The 23,857-nt window shown below is 49.1% G+C and overlaps 1 protein-coding gene and 1 long non-coding RNA gene across 2 annotated transcripts; one reads left to right on the forward strand and one right to left on the reverse strand.

Moving 5' to 3' along the window:
• Positions 1-1,698: 1,698 nt before the first annotated feature.
• RAB7A (RAB7A, member RAS oncogene family) lies at positions 1,699-21,699 on the reverse strand. The gene is made up of 6 exons (XM_071755954.1): positions 21,557-21,699; positions 5,983-6,043; positions 4,844-4,970; positions 3,831-4,049; positions 3,201-3,329; positions 1,699-3,054 (listed from the first exon to the last, which is right to left on the reverse strand). The coding sequence occupies exons 2-6, from the start codon at positions 6,033-6,035 to the stop codon at positions 2,959-2,961; spliced, it is 624 nt and encodes a 207-aa protein (XP_071612055.1). The 5' UTR covers positions 6,036-6,043; positions 21,557-21,699; the 3' UTR covers positions 1,699-2,958.
• Positions 18,040-21,177, forward strand: LOC139801549 (uncharacterized). Its single transcript, XR_011728232.1, has 4 exons — positions 18,040-18,374; positions 18,475-18,729; positions 18,821-20,572; positions 20,838-21,177. It is a non-coding gene; the product is annotated as an uncharacterized lncRNA (long non-coding RNA).
• Positions 21,700-23,857: the final 2,158 nt, after the last annotated feature.

Raw genomic sequence — 23,857 nt, forward strand, 5'->3', positions numbered from 1 at the left:
AGCTGCCCCCACAACCAGCCCCAGCCCCTCGGTGGGGAGCAGCCCCCCAGCCCCTGCCCCGGCCCCACAGGGTTGAGCTGGGAGCACACAGCTCCCCAAATCCATGGTGCTGGCTGTAGCTACTACATGACATGAGCAAGAGAACCTCCTTTTCGGGTGTCTCCCTCCTGCTCAGCCAGGACATGAGTAAAGCACAAAACCAGCCCTTGGCTGAACACCTCAGCCTCTTCCTAGGCTGCGTTTCTTTTGCAGTTTGCCCAGCAGTCACTGCCCCTGCAATTCACCAGGCAAAAGCCTCAGCAGAGAAATAAACTCCATGAGGCCCCAGTGATGCTGGGAATGGGTTTGGATTGTGGTTTTAAGCACATTTGTACCACACAGAGACAATGGGTCCAGCCAGCTTCTCCAGTCCCAGGCTTCTTCAGACCACAGTGATGACGAGAGATTCCTGCAGGAACAGCAGTCCCCACCAGCCCTGAATGTAACAGCAGGGCAACAACTCCCACACTGCTTGCCAGCTAAACTGGGCTTTGTACACTTATTTATATATATATATATATATATATATATATGTATACATCATATTCTGGCCTGCAAAAACATTGGTTTGTGGGTGGCAATAGGGGAACCTGCCCTTTAGCATCCACACCATCCTGTGGTGAGGAGCTTCTCAGCTGTCCTGCCCCTGTGGAGCATTCTCCCTTTGTGCCACTGCCAGTTTATATGACAGAAGGGTTTAACCACAGCATCTCTTCAAGGCTCACCCACAGCAGCACCGTGCTGCCCATGCAGCCTCAGCTCAGCCACCAACGCCTAAGAAGCTGGGGGTTAAGTGCAGAGTTAAGACTTTCCCCTTTTCCCTAAACATCACTTCACAGTTATTGCTCCCCCCTCCCCCAGCCTGGCTTTCTCCACACTCAGAACTGTATTTACAGAAAACAAGAGCAGACTGATGCTTTAAATGTAGATGAGCAGGTTCAAGGCTTTGAAACAGATGCAGACAGGAAAGTGGTCCCACCAGGACACATCGCTATTGCAGAGCAGTTACTTGAAATTGATGTGGACAGCAAAAGCCCAGTCAAGTGAAAGAAAAGCCCGATAGGACAATAGGATATGGAGCACAAAAGACTGTTAGAAGGCTCTTGAAATAACTGGCCTAATTTCTTTATACATCACTTTCCATCTTGCTGTGGGCACAGTAGTGAGCTCAGCCCTGCTGAGTGCAGGCAGAAGGTCATGCCCAGCAGCCAGGAATTAAAGGCTTAACCTTGACTAGGCTGGACCCAGGAAAGGTCCTTAACTCACTGAGGTATCCCAGAAAAGCCCCGCTCCTCCTCCAGGTGAAGTACCTACTGGTGAGCTGGAAGGGCTCTTGTCACCAACCCCACCCAGAGGAGGGTGGCAATAGCTTTAACAGCACTGCCTCACCTCCACCCCTCCACAACAGTTTCCACATGATCAGGGCAAGGCTGAAGGGCTGTGCTCATAAAAGAGCAACCAGATCCAGCACCACCTTGGCCACTGCACCTTAAAAAAAAAGGTCTGAGGTCAGCCAAACACTCCCAGTTTGGGAGGCACAGACTTTTAGTAAGGAAGAAGCATAAACATCCTTCAAGTAGCAGGCACTTCTAAAATTTTGACTAGACAGAGGAAAGAAAGCTTGTTAGTGAAGGAAAAAAAGAGAGACAGAAACAGGAGTAAACAAGAAGGTTTGTTCTTGTTAAGTTTATTGGCATCATGTTTGTCTCTTTACATAAGAGCTCAGCCTACGTACTAGAATGTAGACCTCTGGAAAACAGGTAGAAGGGCTCCATTTAAGCAAGCTACAAACGCAAGAACAAATACCAGGAAGAAAGGAAGAGAGGAAAGGGACTAGATTGCCAAGTTTTTCCATACCAAAAATCCAGATTAGCAGTCAGTAAGAAGAAAGGGAAGATTCATAGTCCAGGTCATTCATCAAGAAACAGCTACCACAACCCAGGTGGGAGAGCAGCTCCTTCCACAGTACCAGGAGCCACTGGGACACCAGCTCTGGTTCCTGCCCACACTCTCTCCAGGATGTTAGGAGTTAAGCAGTACGGGAGGTGAACAAATGAGGTCGTTTCATAGCTGTATTTAATTTTAAATCCAATAATCCAGTGTGCATATCAATGCTGTTATGCAAATCTGAGAATTTAGATACAAGGAAGCCAGACAGATTTTCCAGAAGATGAAGCCTTTTTGGCCTCAAAACAAGAAGGCTTACATAGTTCATCTCTACTGTACAGAATACTGCCTCTATCTGGACTTTGTGTTGCTAGCACGCTGCAGTTCACAAGTGTCCTCCTCACTTTCTACACAATCTGTGTTTCAGTACTTCAACATGTAATTCAGGAATTTTACACTAATTTATACATTTTTAATTGGTTGCATATATTAACATGTACTATAAGATTTTTCCTAAAGAAGCATTACATAATACATGGATACTGTAAAAAGATCTGATTAGTTAAAAGTAACAAGCATTAACAGAGATACATACAAAACTCAACCTAGTTGGACTGAGTGCTGAGCTTGCAATGAACTATGGGTAATCAGCCTTTCAAGTTGCAGCCTTCACAGGGGAAAACACGAGACAGTTAAAAATGTATGTAACTTGTTACACAGATTACCTGTAAACAGTTTCTCTCCATTGGACACCTGGAATTAGATTCAGTTCCAAACATACATCAGGAGTTTCCATTTTAAACTAAGAGAAAGGTCTGTTACCATGAAGTGTGATGTGGATGGTGCAGGGACTTGAGCTCTGCAGTGCAGGACTCACAGATGCTCATGGGAGATGGGCAGATTTTGGCAGCTGGAGATGGAATTTTTTTTTTTTTTTAATTTAATTTTAAACACAGAAGAGGGGCTGTGTGTTTGAAGGCCTAAGTGTGATATTCATTTGTGAAGGACTGTGCTCGACCCCCCCCTCTCCCCTCAGCAGCTGCAGCTCTCCGCAGAGGCCTTCACTCGGTCGTTCTTGTCTAGTTTGATGGGTTCAGGGAATTCATTGTAAAGCTCCACTTCGGTTTCCTGGGGGGAGAGAAGGGAGGAGTTGGAGGAGTTAGTGCCACAGCAGGCAAGGAGCCCTTCTTGGCTAGGGAATGCTGCTGGAGAGAGCCCAAAGCTCAGCAGGCAGGACCAGCACTGGTCAAGGGCACCCATCATCCCCTCCCTACCTGTTTAAGTGCATTTCGTGCAATCGTCTGGAAAGCTTGTTCCACATTAATGGCCTCTTTGGCACTGGTTTCAAAGTAGGGGATGTTGTTTTTACTGTAGCACCAGGCTTGTGCCCGTTTTGTGGTGACCTGGGAGGACAGAAAGCAGCATCACCACCTTCAGCTACATGGGAAGGGAGTTTCATTTCCAGGGCAAGGCCAGTGACCCTCATGTCCAACCTGGGTAAGACCAGTTCTGGCCTTAAAGCTACAGCTCTGAGACAGAGGCTGCTGCCCACCCCCAGGGCAGGGAGCACCACACCTAAGGAAGATGAAACCATAGGGCACAGACTGCTCAGGAGGGACTTGATCCCATAGGAGTTTCTCAGCAACTTCAGAGGAGGAGAATCAGCTCCACTCCTTGCATTTACCCAGGAAACTGCTGCAATCCTTCCACCAGTGGGCAGGAGCATGCTGTGCACAGGGGTTTGACCTCTCCAGGCAGGAGAAACTTTTCCCCAGTGGCACACAACAGCTGAGCCACACTCAGGCACCTCCCACTCCTGTTTCCCAGATGATCCTCCCGTGTTCCTACAAGGTCTCCCACTCCAGCAATTTCCTAAGAGGAGGCTACAAAGTCCCAGTACTCACTTGTCTGTTTTCTAGGTCAATCTTGTTTCCCAGCACAACAAAAGGAAAGTTCTCAGGATCCCTTGGACTGGCCTGAATGAGAAACTCGTCCCTCCAGCTGTCTAGGGTTTTGAACGTGTTGGGGGCTGTGACATCAAACACCAGCACACAGCAGTCTGCTCCCCTGTAGAAGGCAACTCCCAGAGACTGAAATCGTTCTTGTCCTGCTGTATCCCATATCTGGAGCAAAAGACAGGGCAGATAAGCCAGGCTCTGCTCTGACACAGTCAGCTTGCAATTAGGGCATTCATTTCAAAACTTCCCACCAGGCATCCACAGCCCCCAGTCAGCCACGGAGGGGCACCAGAAGGTTTAGGAATTTCTGTAGGCACCAAGTAACAAGAGTCAGAAACAGCCTTCTAAACGTAGCCCTTTTGTGTTTAGGCTCAGCAAGGGACATATCCTTGTTCTGGGCAAGCAGGACATATGTACTGGGGTCAGGAGGTGACCTGCCTGCAGTGCCTGGCTGCACTGGGGTACCAGCACACTCCAAACTCTCCTCTGACAGCTCCTACCAGGCTTTTGCTGCCTGGCAGTCAGCTTCACCTCTGAGATGAAATCTTCAGGTACTGGAGACATAAACAGCCTGGCAGCTCCCACAGGACTCAGGGCAGCACAAGTATTTGATGTGACTCATGAGCCCTCCTCTCCCAGCCCTTTCCAGTTCCTCAGCACTAGGGAAGTGCATCTTTCTAACAAGATCTGGGTAACTGACAGTACCAAGTGCTGGATTTTAAACAGACCAAAGCTACTCTTTGCTGAGCCCAAAATGATCTTTGCCTTCCCTTGTTCAGCCCATGCTCGTATTTGTAGAGAAGCCCAGCAGCACCAAGAGCTGTTCAGTGCAAACAAGATTCATGCCCAGTTCACAGACCCCTGCACCACTCTGGATGGCACTGGAGCAGATATTTTCACTCGAGTGTGGCCTAGGCAGCCTGGGACCCCTTCCAGCAGGGAGTAGACTCACTCCTTACCTGCATTGTCACTAGCCTGTCATCCACCATGACCTCTTTTGTCAGGAAGTCTGCACCTATCGTAGCCTTGTACTGGTTACTGAATTTCTTGTTCACATACTGGTTCATAAGTGAAGTCTTTCCCACCCTGTACAGAAAAGAAAAAAAAAAAAAATTACTAGGTAGGCTGTTTCTACAACAGCGTTTGAATTAACCACCCTGAACGGAACATCCCAGGGCCCTTTGCCTTCCACCATCACTTCCTGGCCTCTCAGCCAGGGAAAACGCACCCACCCCTGCAAGAAGGGACTTTTACAGCAGTAGATGCTGAGGCACTGTGCTGAGTAACAGCATTGGCTACCTAAGGATACAAAGGATTACAATCTTAAACTTTGTTTCCCCATCAGTAATCTGATCCCTGGTAAGGAGTACACATCACATCATCATGAGGGCACTCTAAGAAGCTGAAGTTCCCCAGAGAGCAGTCATCTCCAGCCTCTGCAGAAGAGGAGGTGGAAGAGCAGAATCTCAGCTGGCAACAGCTCACATACACATCTGCTAGGCACCCAGAGGTGGAAAACCTCCCCAGAGAGACAGCCTTGAGGCTCACATGCCCTCCCTGGCTGAGAAACACTCCCTGATCAGCAGCTTGCTGGGCACAGAGGTATAAATAATACTCCTGGGAGTCAGGTTACAGTGCAACAGCAGAGCAGACTCCTTGCTCAACAGCACAGAGCAAGAGCAAAGCCTTCCACTCCAAGGGGCTGCACGTCAAACAGCAGCTCATAGTTTATGCTGAGCCATCTGCTATCTCTGACAGAGGCAAAGTTTTAAGAAGTCACCCAAGATTGTTTGCTAGGGGGTTAGAGGGTTTTATTATTGAAATGAAATGCTCATTTCAACACCCCACAGAAGAGCTGCCCAGTTCTGCCACTGGAGTGTCTGCCCCCCACATTTCCTCTATTTAATTGTGGCAGGACTGCAAGATATTAAACTGTGAAGTCACGTTCAGGACAGAGGGTGGTGAAGAGTTCTTAAAGCTTTAAAGGTCACACAGCCACCTGGCACTGCTGCTTTCTTACAGTGCAGCCAGGCTCCCACTAGTCAAGAGCACTGCTCAGACAGATGCAGATTGGCAACTAAAAGACTCCTTCACTTACCCAGAGTCTCCGAGGATGATGACTTTCAGTAACACTTTCTTCCTAGAAGTCATTTTTTGCACTACAAAGGAAGAAGAACAATACCATCAGACATCATTAGCATGTCATTCCTCAAGGCAGAAAGCAGCGAGGTTGGAGTCTGAGAAACCTGAGTCCCAGCGAGGGACCAGCAGCAGACACTGCCCAGCACTCCTGAAACCAGACTCCTTCCATTCAAGGTTACACTTGAGCACTTACCAGGTGTTTACCCACTTTATGGGCAGGGCCATGTCGGGCCAGGAGTGGCAACTTAATACCGACAAGCAGATGAGCCATGCACTTGTCCTTTACAGTACCCACTCCATCTTAGAGCCCATTTTGAGGCCATTTTGTGGGTATCCCAGCCTAGGCCATCTCCCCTTGTCTCACTGGGGGTAGTACAGGAAAGCAGCTCAGCTGCCAGCACAGGTTCTTACAGACACACCAAGTGAGATGTAAGCAGAGCTGTGTCCAACTCCACATTCAAGATTTTTTTTTTTTACACTGTTAATTAGTTTCCCAGTAGAAAAAAGAAAAATGGGCTTCTTCCAACCTTTCTGATTGAGGTTAGAGAAGTGACAGGGTACTCCAGCAGCACTGCTCTGTGTAAGTGTCCAGTCCCAAAAACCTGACTTGGTTGAAGCAGCTGCAATACAACCACACAGGGCAGCTGAATGAGGAGGCAAACTGCTACCAGACTGCACAATTTGCTGAGAGCAGATGAAGGTAACTACTGCCACCTCACCTTCCATAGGACAAGTAAGGCTACAGTAGCAAACCTCATAACATTCAGTCTATTGCTGTTTAGAGAATGAGTTGCTTGTTCAGTTGCATCCTACCATTACTCCAGGCCACTTTATGGGCAGGTGGCTCTAAATAGGCCACTAATGGTCCAGCCAATTAGCAAGCCTGAGAGCTGAGCTCCAGAGATTCACTCTTACTCCTAAGGTCTCCTTCAGACTAGTGAAGAAGCTAGGAAGAATTCTATCAGCTACAGCAGGTCTGAATACACTTCTGGATGTGCTTTAGCACAGTGACAGCAAGGAGGAAATCTTGCCACAAGTGGCTGAGCATGCCCTTCCCACCATGAGGCCCTCTTCCCCACCTCTGGAGAGGGGATGGGAAAAACTGTTCTGAGGTGCTCACACTTGATCAGATCACAGACCCTGGTTTAGCGCTGGTTTGGTCAACAACACAAGGATTCCTTGACATTCTCTGGTTTTGTAGAATTTCCCCAGCTTCAGTGCAGCTTTTCCCTGGTAGAAGGTACAGGTTTGGCTATGGGCACTGCAGGATTTGTTGCTTGTGCCTGAGCTGAGTATTGAGCAGTGGTTACACCCAATGGACTGCAGAGTGGTGATGGGGAAACAGGCTTCAGTACCTCCTAAGAAAAAGAGATTCAGATTGGATGCTGGGAAAAAAGTTCTTTACCATGAGGGTAGTGGAAAAATGGAACAGGTTGCCTAGAGAGGTAGCTGAGGCCTCATCCCTGGAGATATTCAAGGTGAAGCTTGATGAGGCTCTGAGCAACCTGATCTAGTTAAGGGTGTCCCTGCTTACTGCAGGGGGTTGCATTAGATGACCTGTAGATGACCTCTTCCAACCCAAATTATTCTATGATTCCTGAGTCCTGCTGCATGAGCTGAAAGACCCTTGACAACAGGCTTCATATTAAGCCTTTACACAGGGACTTAGTTACCCCAAAAATCCCATTCTGCTATACCACAGTCATTGCACCACACAACTTCTGCTCTTCAGGAGCTATTCCTGACTTTCACAGCTAAGGAGGCCTTAACTTCTACAACAGCATGGATATATGCATCTTCTGAGCAGCTCGGTCCTATACATTCCTGTCGATATGTAACAAACTAAGCTACTAGATAACTGCAACCTGCTTCATCCCACCACTGCTGGGGGTAACATGGTTCAAGCTTATGGAGCCTCTCACTAGAGGTAGAGTCCAGCTGCAGAAGGTCTTTATTATTTTTAGCTTTGAGTTTTAAGGTTCGTGCTGTCTTGTTGACTTTGTCACCAGTGAAGGCTGCAGAAGCTGAAGAAGCCCTCCTGCGGCCACCATAGGTAATGGTGCAGTTACTGCTGCACCCACCTCGCCTCTCCGGATACATCCGGATGTAAACACTGCCCAGAAGGTAATAGCCAGATGCTATGGAGTGACAGCAGTGACAGGAGACCCACAGAGCTCATGTTCTCCTTAGATGGGTGTTAACAGATGCCCAAGAGCCTGCACAGGGCAGTTTCTCCAAGTGTAAACACCTCTCCTTTCCAAGGCTCTCTGGGCTGGACTGCATTGCACAGCGATCCAACTGGCAGCCCAGCTTTTCTAGACAAGATATGGCCAGCTGAAAGTTGTCAACAACACCAACATTTAGTGCTGCTTCTGCTCTTGCCAAGATCCATGCTCTAGAGCTCCTCTCCTCTTTAGCTGTGGGAGAACAGACCAGACAGGCTCCTTCGTGCAGACTGCTCCTGGGGTTTTGAAGCATGTAGCATGGGTGGCACTTGTGCCAGCCAAACCAGAGACTTCTGCAGAGCCAGCCCAGCTGTGACACAGCTCAAAGACAGCTGTGTACACTGAACTGTCATGGAAAACATCTGCATAGGTTCAGGTCGAGTGTGAGTCACCTGTTTTCCCCAGGACAGATGAAAACAACTCACCCTGGAGTGACTGTGCCAGAACCCAGCATGTGGTGCTTCTATTTTCCTCAGAGTGTTTTTAGGATCACTTGCCACCAGCTGCTGCAGCTCACTGCTCCCTGGCATTCCAAGCAGCTTTGGACAAGCTGGCATTAGTTCTTATGCTGAAGGAGGGATTTGCAGTGCCCTCAAGTACAACACTAAACCCCACTGGGTACTGCACAGCATACAAGTTCCAACACAGCCTGAAGTCCCAGCACAAAGGGAGGGGAACTGCTCTGTCAAGGCTCCTTACCTTGAAGTATCTCAGCTGAGCAGCCACAGGAAGGAACTGAGTCAGACCTGGCACTGCCTTCTACTCACAGCTGAAGGGCTGCCCCACCAGTGTGAGGGCTGTGACTGCCTCATGGACACTGCAGAGGTGACACACTCAGCTGCCATCCCAGGTGATGCCGCAGACATGAGCCACAGCACAGGAGCTGCCTCAGCTTGGTATTTGGTTTGGGCCATGAGACAGTGAGGAACTCCAGTTCTGACAGCAGAGGACACTGCCCAGAGTTTTCCACCCCCATTCTACAATGCTTGAAGCCCAGCCGGGTGCCAGGCCAAGCCCTCTTGCTGATCTTGTCTTTACAGGGAGAATCAGAACAACACTTGAGTTATTTCTTGCCCAGTACAAGAAGTGACCTTGCCTTTGGAGAGGAAACCACCTCCTCAGGCCTTGGAGGAAGTACCAGTGATTGATCATTTGAAGCCTCCCTATAGAAGGAAGGCCCTCTAAGCTGAAGTAGCACTTAGTTGCTCTCCATACCTCCACCTCAGTATTTTCCCTTATCCTTAACATGTTGAGTGGTTGAGGAAGTCTCCAACAGCTTTAATGCAGCTACTTGTGTTAGAGAGGTCTGACTGCTCCTGGTGAGATCTTGAATCTAGGTGAAGACAACCTTGTTATCTTAACTGGGGTTTCCAGTGAAGCAATGCAAAGGGTCAAACTGCTCCAAGGACAGGACACCATCCATGCCTCTTCCAATGTTTGCTTCCAGTCACAGTGTTTTTAACAAGCTTAGGTACTAAAACTGAAACACACTGGTGCTGTCTGAAAGTCCTGTCAGTGAAGCCTTACTACAGTCTCCTTAACACCATGCAAAGGATTTTAATGACTTCAGCTCATACTAAGCCAACAACAAATACAACAGCTTCATGGCAGAGGATGCTTCCACACACTGCAGTTCAAGCTAGCTCAGAAATGCCTTTGCCAGTCCTGATCACAGCATTGCCACTTGCTGTGTCAGTAGACAAAGATGCAATCTACCAACCCTGGGCCAGGTTCAGTACTCAAAGATTTGCTTGCCTGAAGTCAGATGCAATTTATGATTACTCCCCTGTTAACATGGGCTGTTTCTCACATTCCACAGTATTGAGTGGGTTCATTACCACTTTCTGTCCCATAAATAGAGCCCATATATATATATTCTAAGCTGCACAAATCTCACTTCTACTGAACCTTTCTAGTAGAAAATCAACCAAGGGAGACCAAGAATAACACAGCTTTAGCTCACAGACAAAGCAGGTTTGAATACCTGAAGGAGCAGTTAGTTTACATGAGGAGTTGCCCCAGTCACACCTGAAAGAAACACTAAATTACTGAACTAAGCTGAGATGCAGGGTGTGCAGTTTCCCCTGTGCTCTTGCAAAGAGCAAGCTTGGCTTAAGTCGACATCAAAACTGTGATAGTGCTGAGTCAGTGGTATCCAAGTCTAAGCCTATTTTGCACTGTGTGCACAGCTTGTCTTGCTTTAGGATATTTGGTATAAACACTCTAGAGCAGCATCCTGTAAGAGTGGCAGAAGCCCTTAAGATGGCAGTGTGTGAGCTCACACAGGGCTCACATCCAGTCCCAGGAGCATTTCTGAACAAATACTTCCTTTTTCAGAGATACCATGGAGAAAAACCTGTTTGTTAACATCTGATCCAAGACATCAGTTCTGTTTTACACTATGTGAATCCTGTTAGAGCCAGGTCACCTGCATGACTGCTCAGAACACAAGCCTGCCAGCAAACCCAACCAGCCCTGCTCAGGACCCATCAGAAACTTCCCATCAATCAGGAGACCACCCAGCATCATTCCTCCTCCTGGCTGAACTGGTGACAGAGGAATGACATAGCTGCCTCTAATACAGGAGTCCTTCCACCAGATTTTTAATCCCTCTAAGCAAGCAAGTCATGAACAGTATTGACCCTCATGAGCTCAAGCCTGGTGTGGCAGGTACAGCAGCACCTCTGTAAGGCTGGCCTGATGGAGCAGGAAAGGAAGAATCCCCAACACCAGACCTGCAGGTAAAACTGGCTTAGTTGATCCAAAGAAAGACTCAAAAACTGTCTTGTGAAGCACCACAGCTCCTCAGATGCAAAAGCAAATGAAGCCTATGCCAAATCTAATTAGGTTTCTCTTGCTGCTTCAGAGTACAGAACAACTGCCCTTTCACTTGCTATATTAAGACAGCTGCTTTGACTCCAAGCAGAAATGGATGGTTAAGGATTCCTCAGAGATGTTCACACGTGTCAAGTCATAATGCAGGCATTTCAATATTAATTAGGTTGGCATAAGCAAATAACAGTAGGAGCTTGCATTGATGGCCCACCAGCCTTGTGGTAGAAACACTCCCTTAAATTCCTCACGGAGAGTTTTAGTTTTAAAAGTAGCTGGCCTTGCGGGGGGGTGGAAATAACCTCACTTCCATGTAAGACAACAGCACCCTAAGCAGTAACATAACCATGCCAGTTTTGAACAGTTTAAACAGTTCAAGTCACAACCCCAACCAAGAACCAAAGGATGTTTATGCAGAGGATAGACCTGGACATTTGACCAGGAGTTCTCTGCTCCTGTGCCCACCAGCTTCCCGTGTGCACCTTCTGCTAGAAGCCAGCTGACCATGAAGCAAAACTGCTGGACTGCACCTCTCACCTTGTGTCCTTTGCCAGGGATATTGAACACCAACCCAAGATGGCACAAAGCAGTAGGCAAGCAAGCACAAAGCAGAGCTAAACTCACTGCAGCAACTATGAACACAGTTCTGCTCCCCTGTCCCAGCAGGCAGCACAAGAGTAAGTAGGTGTTCCACAAAAAGGCACGTTTGAACCTGAAGCACTGCAGGTCTGTTCTGGGTGCTGTGGCTGGTAAGTGGAACATTCACTGCACTGCATCACGGGACCCTTAGCCAAAGTAACCAACCATGAGAAAGCCAATCTGGGTAGAGCAGCACACCAGTAGAGGCTACCACACACTGCAGTGGGCTCACCACAGGGACAGGACTGAGCAGAAGACACCCACACTTGAACACTGGAAGAACCTTGTCCCAGAACGCAGCTAAGTACATTTCTGACACAGAAATACCACCTCTACTCACTGTTCTTTTGCATGGAAGAGGCTGCAAAGCATTGAGTCTCTGTATACACCATAGAGCTATTTTTATATCCCCCTCCAATGGTTCTGCATTTCTTCAAGGAAACTGAAGCTGGGAGAATGATTCAGGACCAGCTCAGTCAGACTGAACCCGTTCCTTCCCAAAAACAGCAAGTTCCCTCGCATGTTTGGCACCTCAAGGGGTTATGTCTGCTTAGACCTTCAGCCACTGAAATGAGATGCTCACCAGATGTTTATCCTGTTCTTGCAGGATCAAGCACAGACTGGTACATATCACTTGCCCCATGGTCACCCTGTGCCCTGCCATGATTTATCAAGCCAAGTTTGGCTAAGGCTTTGAGCACACACATGGATTTGTTACAGCTCAGCTACCCTGAAAATGCAAAGCCTCATCCTGAGGGAAGGTAGATAGTCCATGACTGCATTGGTTGGCCAAGATCACACTTGCAGAGTGCCCAGCTGGTCCAGACACCATTTGTATTGCAGCCTCACTCTCCAAATGCAGCAGGAACTCAAGGTAGAGCTGAAATAAGATTTACCAATACAGTTTAATAAAAACAGCTACTCAGTCATGCACAAATTGTTAAAAGTGGCAGCTTGAGCAATTCAACCAATTCCTGCCCAAGATCAGGGAGTATCAACCTTTAACATCTCTCACTTGCATTCTCCTGAGTGACACAACAGCCCTAGAGCAGAGCAGAAGCTCTGTCCTTTCAGCTGGGAAGAGGGTGAGCACTAGCCAGGATACAATCAGTAGGGGCTGTTTAACAAAACAGGGCTTAAAAGAAGCCAAGCTGCCTTTAAAGAAGAAACTAAAAGTAAGCCTGCCTTTGACTTTTGACTGCTACCAAACCCAGGCATTCTACAAGTAGAGCAAGTGCTTGGCATCTTCACACTGAGGACTGCTACAGAAACACATGAAATCTGAAGCTGAGTCTTGCATTACAGGCCACACAAGCAGGACAGTACCTTTTCCTTCATGACAGGCCTACAAGTAACCCACCTTCCCCAGATAGCCAGAAGATCCCATCTAGGAAAGCTTCCCATTTAGTGGGAACATGTGCTGCCTTTGTGCCTAAAAAGCAAAATCAGGAACATCCTGCCACTTGGGTTGACAACTTGCAAGAACTGCTCTCTGTAAATGGGTTGCTTTTTAGGGCAACAAGCTCCTACAAACCATACAGTCAACAGTGGTGCTTTGGAGATGCTTTCAAGCCTCACTGATGCACCATAGAGAAGCAGTCAAAGTGAAGCCCACACCAAAAGCAGCTGGCAAGAAATTCCTATGACAACATCACAGAAGGGCACACTCTAACTGCTGCTGTATCAGTAGCATCTCAAAACTGCTTTCCACCTCCTTCCTCCCAACTTATTTATGTTACTGTTCTAACCAACATGTTACCTCCTGCTGGTACCCAGCCAACAGCTCAAACACAGCTCAGCATTCCCTCCCCAGGAGGGGCAGCTGAGATGCCTGATGCAGTTTCACCAGAAGAAAGCTTCTGCCCACCTGGTGCCTTTCCCTGCCTGCCCTCTTAGGCAGGAATTACCTCTGATCAGGGAACTGAGAGCCTCAAATACTAATCAGTTTTTGGACACCTTCTGTAAAACATTATATTGCAAGTTGTCAAGTGTAGGGATGTTGACTACTATCTCCCAACCCCCACCTGAGAGTCCTAAGCCAAAAGCTTCACCTTCTTGAAGAACAGCCTAGAGCTTTGGATGCTTGCTAGCACACTGACATGGCTCAGATCAAAATAGAATCTTAAAACATGTTTCAGTATCCCAGAGGAACTGACTTACTCGACTATAGCTGTCTGCAGCAAGTTTCCACCTCATTTTGAGGGTGGAGTTGCAGCTTCTAGTGCCAGAGGAGCTGCTCTAGGATCAAGTGAAGCTCAGGAACCAGCCAGACAGAGCTCAGCCACATGGCTGAGTTCAGTTCAGAGCACCAAATTGGTGACATGGTGCCAACAGCCAACTGACCTGGTCTGTGAGCCAGGTATAGATGGATATGACACCAGCCCCCACACGCACCCTGCTGCATCCCTGTTTCTGGATACCAGGACTGCTAAAGGAAGACGATGATGGGGCAACATGGAGCTTGAGGAAACATGTAGGAAACCCAGCTGGAAAGCAAAAGCTCTGGAATAGTTGTAAGCAGGATAGGCTATTGTATTAACAAGGAAGCTGCAGAGCCAGAGCTTGGTAAGATGGTAGCTTCAGTGGCAATATGTTTTTATCTTGCTTGACACCATCAACAATCAACTGGAGGATGTAGGATGCACCCCTTCTACAGGCAGGGCAGAGCTCCCTGGAAGAGGACATGGCAATTGCCAGCTTACCAGAGTCCAGATGACACAGAGAATGCAGAAGCAATGCCCCTGGTAGGAGCCATGTCTGCAGTGGGATCACAGGACTTGCACGTGAAAAGGGGTCTGCCCTGCTAAAGGTCTCAGCTCAGCTGTGGCTCTGTTAGGGCTGCAAGTGCTGAGATTTGGAGAGCATTGCATTCCTGAGAGGCACTGATGCACATGATCAGTCAGGCTCAAAGCCCAAGTTCTCAAAGCCAAGTTTTCCAGTCCAAGCCTCACTGATGCACAGCCCTGTTACACCTCCTGGTATTTCTCCGGGTCAGAGATGTTTTATGCCTGCACAATGTTTACATAACACACGTGGAACTGAACAAATTTCTTGCTTTAATTTGCTGCCATTATCAATTGTGACTCTACCCTGGGAGAGTCCAAAATACAAAGGACTAACACCCACTCTGAGGAAGGTATCAAGCTTAGAAACTGATCTCTGCTGGTTCAGATATCACAGCAGCCACCTTCCCTTGAGAAGATACCATGTTGACCTGACTAGATGGTTTGGAAGTGGGAACAAAGCAATCATGGTAATGCACTTGCTTACAGTACCAAGGCAGATGTGACTCTGCATGTTTAGCCAGACCACCAGTGTGCTCAGAAGCAGTGGCCAAGGTCTGGAGGTCACTTTTTGCTGCCTACAGGAACACTACTTAGCTCAGACTGTGGCTTAGCCTAAGATTACAGGGGCTCATGGAGGCTCTTCAGGTGATAAATGCCCTGAGCCAAAGGGAAGCAGGGGAGCACAGGAAGTTCCAACCATGCAGCCAGCTATGCTCAGCACCCATCCTGGGTGGATCACTTTGCACCTCAGCAGCCTCAAGATGTTCACCATCATCCTCACAGCAGATAGCAGGGATTTGGAGCCTGCAGCTCTGCACAGGAGTGCAGAAAGCCCTTTTAGAGCTAATGCCACACACAGTAACAAGACCAGAATTCCCAGACTGAAAGCCAGGGTTGCTGAAGTGGCAGTCTTTAGGTTAGACAGGAAGACAGAAATCTATACCCAGAAGCTTCACTGGAAGCTGGATGTTTTCAGTCAAGAAGTTTTAGTCCACCAGTTCCTCCAGCAGCTGAAGGGCCCTTTATCTCAGGATCTCTTTCCCCCAGGAATGGGCAGACATACCCATGGGCAGCCCTAACAGGCTGATAACAAGTGTCTGAACATCTCTGGCGACCTTTCTTTTGGAGGCTCAAGTTACGCTGTCTCAAGAATCAGTACTGCTGTGCCTCTACCTTCCAGGAGAAAGCAGTTCCCCTGAAAATTCTACAGGATTCCTGGTCGTTCCCAGTTGATTTTCCCCAGGGACCGAGCTGTAACAAGAACAGGCATGGCTTGCTTTAACACCCCTCCCCCTTTTATCAGAGCAAGCTCAACTTCCCCTATTTTGCCCTGGGGGAGACAATCTCAGGATGTGGGAGGAGAGTTGAGCACATTGCTGGCTGCTGGGAGACACTAGGCAACAAGCCATGTGTCTTAGTGACTAAGGGCCTTGCCTACGCAAAGCATTTCAGCTGTACCAGTATAGCTTCCATGTTGCCATGCCTCTCCCAGAACGGTCTCCTTGGTGGAGAGCAGCCAAATCAAGCAAGAGAAATCTTTATACCAGTGACTGGAACATGCTACAGAGCCCATACAGCCTGGTTTATAAACTCGTGTCCATCAGCCTTTTGGCACATGGCCACCCAACCAGTAGAGCCAACCCAGAGTTCCAGTCCCCCCGATAGGAACACAAACAGCTCAGCACAGATTTTGTGTCAGGCCCTCCCACTGAACACGATGCTCCCATCACTTTCTATAAAGCAAGCACAGTGCCAGAAGTAGCTGGGTTTTGATCTTGGTGTCCAGAAGATAAGCTTGAACAATTCAAAATATTGCAAGTTAGCCAGGCCACTGACCAATAGAAAAGCTGTCAGATCTTTACCATATCTGACTGTATTTTTTCAAGTACTCAGATTAATTTCTAGTTTTGTCTGCAGCTTCCTAAGGTTTCACACATTCCTGTTATGCTTTCAGTTTTAGAAACACAAATAGGAGGTATTAGATAACCTCTGCAGTGGTAAGGAAAGCACAGATCTTATACCTTGTCAGTGGTAAACAAGCCTTGTTTATCTACTCCTGGCTGCCAGCTTCCACCAGTTCCTAAAGGCTGAGAGGGAAACAAGTAGCAGAAGGGAAACTTTGACCAAGGTTCAGACCTTCAAGTCAAACAATGGCCCCATGATGTTTGTTGGACCCTGTAACTCACACCTGAAATTCAGATTCAAGAGTGAATATCATCTATCCTTCACCACTGAAGCCTGATAGAATAGAGTGGACAAAAACTGATGGGAGATCTTACTGACAGACAAGTAGGTGTGGAAAAGTACACCACCATCCTAACAGCAAAAACCTTAATCCTGAACTTCTATTCCAGAAGGTCGTGCTCTCAGTACTGAGTCTTCTAGAGAAGGCTTCCTCTAGGGACAAGGTGCAATCTAAGAACTAAATCTTGATCTGTGAGAAGTTCTGATCCTACACACACTCAATAGTACCTCTTACTATGCTAATGCAGTTTGCAGAGCAGGAAGGACAAGTATTTCAGTACCAGTCCCAGGATGCTAGCTCACCATGACAGCTGAGTCAGTGCCTAACAAGGAATTCCTACGGTGCAGACTCAGTTTCAAACTCATACTTCATACCTCTTGCACAGATCCTGCATCAATACTTTACCAGCTCAGCTCTTCTCTTGATGAAGCTCCATGAAGGACCAAAGAAACCTCACCGAAGTGACTTGCATGGTGAGACTGAAGCAGTGCTGGTTAACTGGATCCTCTTGTTAGTGGTGGGGAGCAGGGCAAAATCAGGCCCAGGCACGTCTCAGTTACAGCCATCTCATTGCTGGAGCTTGAGACACTGTTACCACTGTGCCAGTTTGGACTTCAGACACCATTATCTGGGTCTGGGAGCAGCGAGGAAGCCAGCCAGAGAGCCAAGTGACTCAGCCCACTTGAGGGAGACAAGCACCAAGCAGGTTACTTTCAAGAGGATGCAGCTTGAGAGAAATCAAGGGTTCAGCACAGACTCCTCAGGTAAAGCAGAAGCCCCAGCAATCAAGCTGCAGGTATCCCAGCCAGGTAGCCTCTGGAGGCAGCTCCAGCTGCCTGCCCTCACTACCTCAACAGCCCAGAGTGTCTGCCAAGTGACTGAGGTCACAGCATGCAGTGATATAGAACAGTCTCAAGAAAATACTGTTTCCTTAATAAAAAATAAAGATGCACTCAATTTCATTTAGGAATTCCTGTTCAGAAGTCACACAAGAACAGTTAGATACAATTAGTCACCTTAAGTTGGCATTTTAAGTAGTTCTGGAGACACAGGAGCAAATCCCTCTCTACATCAAGTGCCTTTAAGTTATACAAGGAGGGATCCGTGCCAAAATGTTACATTTCTCCCCCATCTCAACGGCATTGCACCCCTCCTGAAGTTTCACTGCCCTGTGAAAGCAGCCACAGCCTGACGAATAGGTTCCCCAGCAGGAAAAGTCAAGGCTATTTGTGACCAGCTGTAAATCAACACACCCCAGCAGCCCTGACAAGCTGCCTTCCCTCCACCTGGTCACTGCCCCCGGGTCAGCCACAGCAGCACCGATACCTCCCCCATGGACCGACCTTTGCTGTCGCTGGCAGGGGAGAGGAGGAGGAGAAGGAGGAGCAGCCTCGCAGGAGCAGCAACAATGACATCACCAGGGCAGATTGCCACCCAGCAGAAAATGCAGCAGCACACCGGGTTCGAAGGCTGCATCCCCGCCGACAGCGCAGAAGCAACGAGCGCAGGGGAAGCCCGAGAGCAGCCGAGTCCCAGGGGAGCATCCCGGCACTGCCTGCTGCTCCGGCCAGCACGGCTGGAGCCCCTCACCCGGGGCACTCATCTGCAAGCTTTATTCAAGGTGCATTTCAAGGGAAACAGGCTCAGCAGAACAGCTGAACTGAAAACGGTGTTTTAACTGTTGGCATTTAATCGACACGTATCTAATGTATCTAATGCAGCTTTTAGATGCACAGCTCACAGCTGGACTCTCACTGCAGAAAGTGACCCTCACAACTCACTGCCACAACCCAACTACACCTGCAGGCAGACTGTTACACAGCAGCTACAGGAGATCATTTTAGGAAGCTGCAGGGGGAAGCCAAGGGAACTCCGACTCAGCAGGCAGCTGAACTGCAATTCTCAAAGCAATGCTGTGCAAGGATGAAGCACCTCAGCATCTGGAGGATGCAGCACTGCTGCCAGATGAGCTGCAGGCAAGCACACACTGGTGCCAAGCCCAGCACCCAGGTAGGGGTCTTACCTGGAATCCCTTCAACAAGCAACAAGCTCTACATTACTCTACAGGTCTGCAAGGGACTCGGGTCCATCAGGCACCAGTACCAAGGGCTTAAGGGCACTTCAGGTCACAGCTGAGAAGCCCAGAAGATATCAGGGAACACTAAGGTGAGAGTTCTGTACTCGGTTATCAAATGCTCGGTTCAATTATGAAGGAACTGCTGTATGACCACAGCAGGGACAGCTACCAGTAACCCGTGAGCCCACACACCCACCAGCTGAGAGACCACAAAACCCCAAGTGCCCTATCCCATACCCCTTATTACCAAACCAGTGCTTGCCAGACACCTGTCTCACAATGAAGCATTTGCAAATGCACCCTAATCAAGCACAATTTTGTTTACAGCTAAATGTTAAGCTCTGCATAAACAAGTCTGATTTTCACAAAGAAGCCAGACCAAAATCCCAAACATGTTAGAGACAAAGCTATTTATAGTTTTGCACAGATGGTTTAATTGTAACTCCCATGTTTCCTCAAGGACAAACTTTGCCAGAGATTTGCTCTGGGAGGTAATTCACATGACCTTCCACCAAGAGGGTCCTAAAACAGGAGCTTCAGGAAGGTGCTGCAGAAATTGAACCTGGCAGCCCTCTTGCCTGCAGGCCTTCATTCTGGGTAGCAAACCAAATCCAGTGCTATCTCCCCTAAGTGATTTCAAAGGACAGCCTGGAGCAGAGCACGCATGTTTTTCAGGATTCATTAGCACTGTAACACCTCTGTGCTGCTCACCATGGAGCTGGGAGGGGGCAGGGATGCAACAGTTAAAATTCCCAACCTGGCACCTTTGCCTTTTAAGGTACAACTCCTGGTTGAACCACTTGTAGGGTATGTGAGGACATGGACCACTGCATACCACCACAGGGAAGAGGAAAATTTAACACAGCTGCTGCCTTGCATCTCAGCAGTTCTCTGTCTTGCTGCAGCTTAAGAGAACAAGGAACTGCCACTGGATTTTAAGTTTGTGTTGCTGAGGGGTCAGATTAACCCCATCTTACAGCTTTTCTGCACCAGGAGCTGAGTATTAACATCATAGCAGAGAAAAAAAAAAAAAAAAAAGAAAATCCCACCGGGGCAGCACTTGAAAGCACCAGTATTAGAGCTGCTTTGGATTCTGAGGGCTCAGGCCAGGCTCGGTGGGTCTACTCATTAGCTCATGGAGGGCAAGTCATGTGTTCAGTCAGCTGTTGGGAGTCACAAGGGGGAGGGGGGGAGGAAAAAAAAAAAAGAAAGAGAGACAAATATACTCGTTCTTCCTGAATAAGTCCAGCAATGAAACCTTGATTATTTAACAAGGAATATTCAAATTACTCCACCCACTTTAACCTCAAATACAGCTACTGAGAAAACAGGATACACTGACTCCAGCAGCCCGGCTCTGCTGAAGGCACTGCAAGGCTGCAGCTTCCTCACATGCTGCTGCTACACACGGGGAAGCTGTGAAATCCCAGACAGCCAAATGCCACGGCACAGCACATTATGTACCAATCCCTCAAAGGGACACAGAGTGTGAGGCAGAGGCCAGAGCTGGCCAGCCCGTGGCAAATACTGGAATCTTTACAGCTTCCATATTGGCAGATGTCAAACAAAGACCATCTTGCTTACAGTGGGGAGGACTTTGTTCTGTCACGTGTTCTCAGTTTACATATAAAACCCCCTCGTGTACATATATCACAACAGCTCTGCCTGTCAGGGAGCATTTTTAGTTTTCAGAGACAGCACTGCAAATTCCAGCTTCGACTCAAAGGATTTGGAGTTACTGGGTAAGACATACTCATCTTGATGCTGGGATTACCTATTTTCCTTCAGATTAAGACAGCCTTTTTACAGCTACTTTACTACTAAAATAATCCCTATCCCTCTATTTACAGGGAAGACAGTGCAGTTGTCTTAAGTACAACAATTAGGCATTTGCATATTTATTAGTCTATATATACCTGCAGACTAATAACGTAGCTATCATTTAATTTACCTTATTATACACTCACAGCAAAAAGCACTTCTAACATCCACTCTTATACTTCTCAGAACTGACTCAGGCTTTACACACGCCAAGAGCTCCTTTCGCAATAACTGCCAGCCCCTCTCCCGCCTGTTTTGTCACAATAATTGTTCCCAGGGCTGCCTGCTCATCTTAAAAGCCACATCCACCGACCACCAAGAGCCACCACCCCGACCCAGAGCCTCCCAGAGTCCAGCGCTCAGGCCACCTTCGGCCCAAAGCCGCTCCGAGACGAAGCTCCGCACGTCGCGGACAAAACGCTCGGTTCGCCGGGAGGTACCACCTCGGGTCTCTTTAAGCCTCTCCGGAGAGGAGGCTCCCACAACGGCCGCGAGAAATCCGCAACTCGGCAAAGGCCTATGAGGCCCTTTCAGTAACGAGCCCTTTCCCGGGGACACCCCCCGCCCGGCTCCATTGTTCCGCGAGCAGCGGCGAGCAGGGCCCGGCCCGGCTCCGGGAAGCTCAGCACCCGATAGCGCCGACCGTCTGACCCCGCTACGGGGACAACGAACACCACCCCTCCCGGTGGGGCAGGCCCCGGTGGCAGAGTCCACCCAGGGAGCGGGAAGGCAGCGCCTCACCGCCCCCCCCACCCCCCCCCCCCCAGCCTTCGCGGAGGGGGCCCCGGCCGCGGGGAGGGGCCCGAGCGGCACCCCCCACCCAGCAGCTGCAGAAACCGGGGCGGAGCCGCCACCCGCCGTCCCCCAAGTGGATCCAGCTCCCCCGGAGCCCCGCGGGGCCTCACCTGGTGCCTGTGCCGCGCCGCCCGCCCGAGAGTCGCTGCCACCCCCCCGCTCGCCTGGGTCGGCTTTAATGGGCCCCGCCGCCTCCCCGCTTTCACTTCCGCCTCCCCCCCGAACAACTTCCGGTCACGGGACCCGCCCGCTCCCCGTGACGTCAGCACGCCGCCCGGACCCCGGCGGAGGAGGGAGCGGAGCCGCCCCCGTCACGTGACGCCGGGCTGCCCGCCGCCATCTTGGGCGCTGCGCCCGTCGTGAGGCCCGGGAGCTGCCCGGGAGAAACGGGAGCGCGGCCACCGGGAGTCACCGTGGTGTTTGTGGCACTTCCGTGCAGCCACAGAGGGAGTGGGGAGGCGGGGACCCGCCTCCTCCGCCTCCCGTGGCAGCGGAGCTGCGGTGTGCACGCAGCACTGCGGAGGGACGCAGCTTTCCCTCAGGTGTGAGGGGAACGGCGAGAGAAGTTCTTACGCTTTCAGAAATAAAGGATGGGCACGAACACGTTCTTTGGGATCTGTTTTGTTTGCAGCTGTGATCTCAAGTGAGAAAGTAGCAACAGCGTTTGTCAGGAGAAAAAAGAGTAAACCATGACAATTGAGGGTAGATTCAGGTTGGTCAGTGAGGCAATAACCAGCTCAAAGATCTGTAATGCAGACAAGTGAAACAGGACTGTGTAAACTCTCTGACATGCTAAGAATAACCATCCTGGTGATGGAAAATAATCCCTGTATCTGCATGATGGCAGCAAGCAATTGAATAGTCGAGCTCACATGACTATTGGGAGTTCTGTTAACCTATGAACTCAGGGAAGCAAGGAAAAAAATTCTTCTTAGAGCTAATTAGAGAGATAAGAGGAAGAAAACAAGCTATAGCTACATTAGAAAGAAAACCACTTCTGAAGACCTTTGCTCTTCCTTCTGTCCAGAGCCAAACCTGCCGCGGATCATTCAGCAAATTCCTGCCAGGGAGCACTTTGGTCCATGGCACCTGGAAACGGGAGCGCTCCCTGGGGAAGGTGCCGTGAGGTTTGAGTCACGGATGCTCACAAAGCAGTTTAGGATCAACACAGCGATGGGGGAGCTGTGTTCAGTGTGCTCCGGAGGGCAGCCTGGCCCCGGGATTCGCCTCCCCTGTCCCAGCCCTGGGCTGCCCCCGCCCCGAGTCACGGCAGCACCGAACCTGCCGGCAGCGAACAACAAAGGCGGGACAGATACATTTTCTGCTGCTTCGTCCACTGAAAGGGCTTCCTACAGGGTGCACCTCATGGAAGGGAAGGAGTGGGCAAGGCAGCACATGGCTACGGGTCCCTGGGATGGTTTAAATTGTGGAAATGCAGGCTAAGGGAAGGCGAAGGGGAGCCAGGGCTGCTGGGCTTTCCTCATGCGATCCCAAGGAGTTCCTTAACAGTAACTGGTAACTGCAGCGGGAGTGGATCAAGGGCTGGACTTGATGATCTCTAAGGTCCCTTCCAACCCAGCCAATTCTATGATTCTATGATTCTTTGTATCAGCTCCTCTATCTGCAGGACTGTATCATTGTTACCAATCCATAGGGAAGCCTGTGACATCCAGTTTATTAACACTTCCAAAGTTCCCCCTGAGATGCCAATAGCTGCAGAAGAAGCTGGTAACAATTAAAAACCAAACTCTACAAAAGAGGAAAAGCTTTGATTAGTGAAATGATGGAAAAGACCTTCCCAAACACACGTGATTTCTTTGGATGGGGAAGTTAAGTATCCTCCCAGGACTGTGGGCCCTGGGCATTATCAGCAGCTGGTAGGGCAGAACACTGACTTTTCCCAGTACAGTTCCTTTAACAGGAGACCCGCATGCTGGGCTGTTAGTAGTAGACATTAATTCTCAGTTTCAGAGTATTCCTGAACTCTCTCTTCCTAAATTTTCTTTTTTTTCTTTCTGTTTACGCAGTAGGAAAAGGAATGAAAAACTGCAGGTTAAACTTCTTCCTTCCTTCTCTACCACAGAGGGATTCTGGCACCATCTATCATGCACCTCACACCAAGTTCCTGTGTCATTTGCTCACTTTCTTGGCATGGCCAACAGCCATGTCATGCAGTAGCTGTTGGTGAGGAATTTCTGACCCTCTGTGGGAATGCAGAATTTTCTCAGACCAACAAGGAAAGATTCTACCTGCCTTGAAGAACACACAAATCCTGGCACTCAGCAGAACCCATGTCAGCAGAGAGACACCTGTCCTTTGGCAGGAGAGACAGCTGCATTCACAGTGGCAGAATGAAAGTAGAAAAGCAGTAGTAAGAAAAGTGACAAACAGAAGGACTGAGCTGTGGCCAC

Source organism: Heliangelus exortis, chromosome 12 (genome assembly GCF_036169615.1).
Source record: "Heliangelus exortis chromosome 12, bHelExo1.hap1, whole genome shotgun sequence".
Classification (NCBI taxonomy): Eukaryota; Metazoa; Chordata; class Aves; order Apodiformes; family Trochilidae; genus Heliangelus; species Heliangelus exortis.

What these genes read in the sequence shown, in the direction of transcription:
- RAB7A (XM_071755954.1), bottom strand. Translation starts at nt 6,035, where the DNA reads ATGACTTCTAGGAAGAAAGTGTTACTGAAAGTCATCATCCTCGGAGAC. An exon ending in ACAGGCTAGTGACAATGCAG is followed by an intron (nt 4,050 to 4,843) that starts GTAAGGAGTGAG and finishes CTTTTGCTCCAG; the next exon opens with ATATGGGATACAGCAGGACA. An exon ending in CACGAAATGCACTTAAACAG is followed by an intron (nt 3,055 to 3,200) that starts GTAGGGAGGGGA and finishes CTCTCCCCCCAG; the next exon opens with GAAACCGAAGTGGAGCTTTA.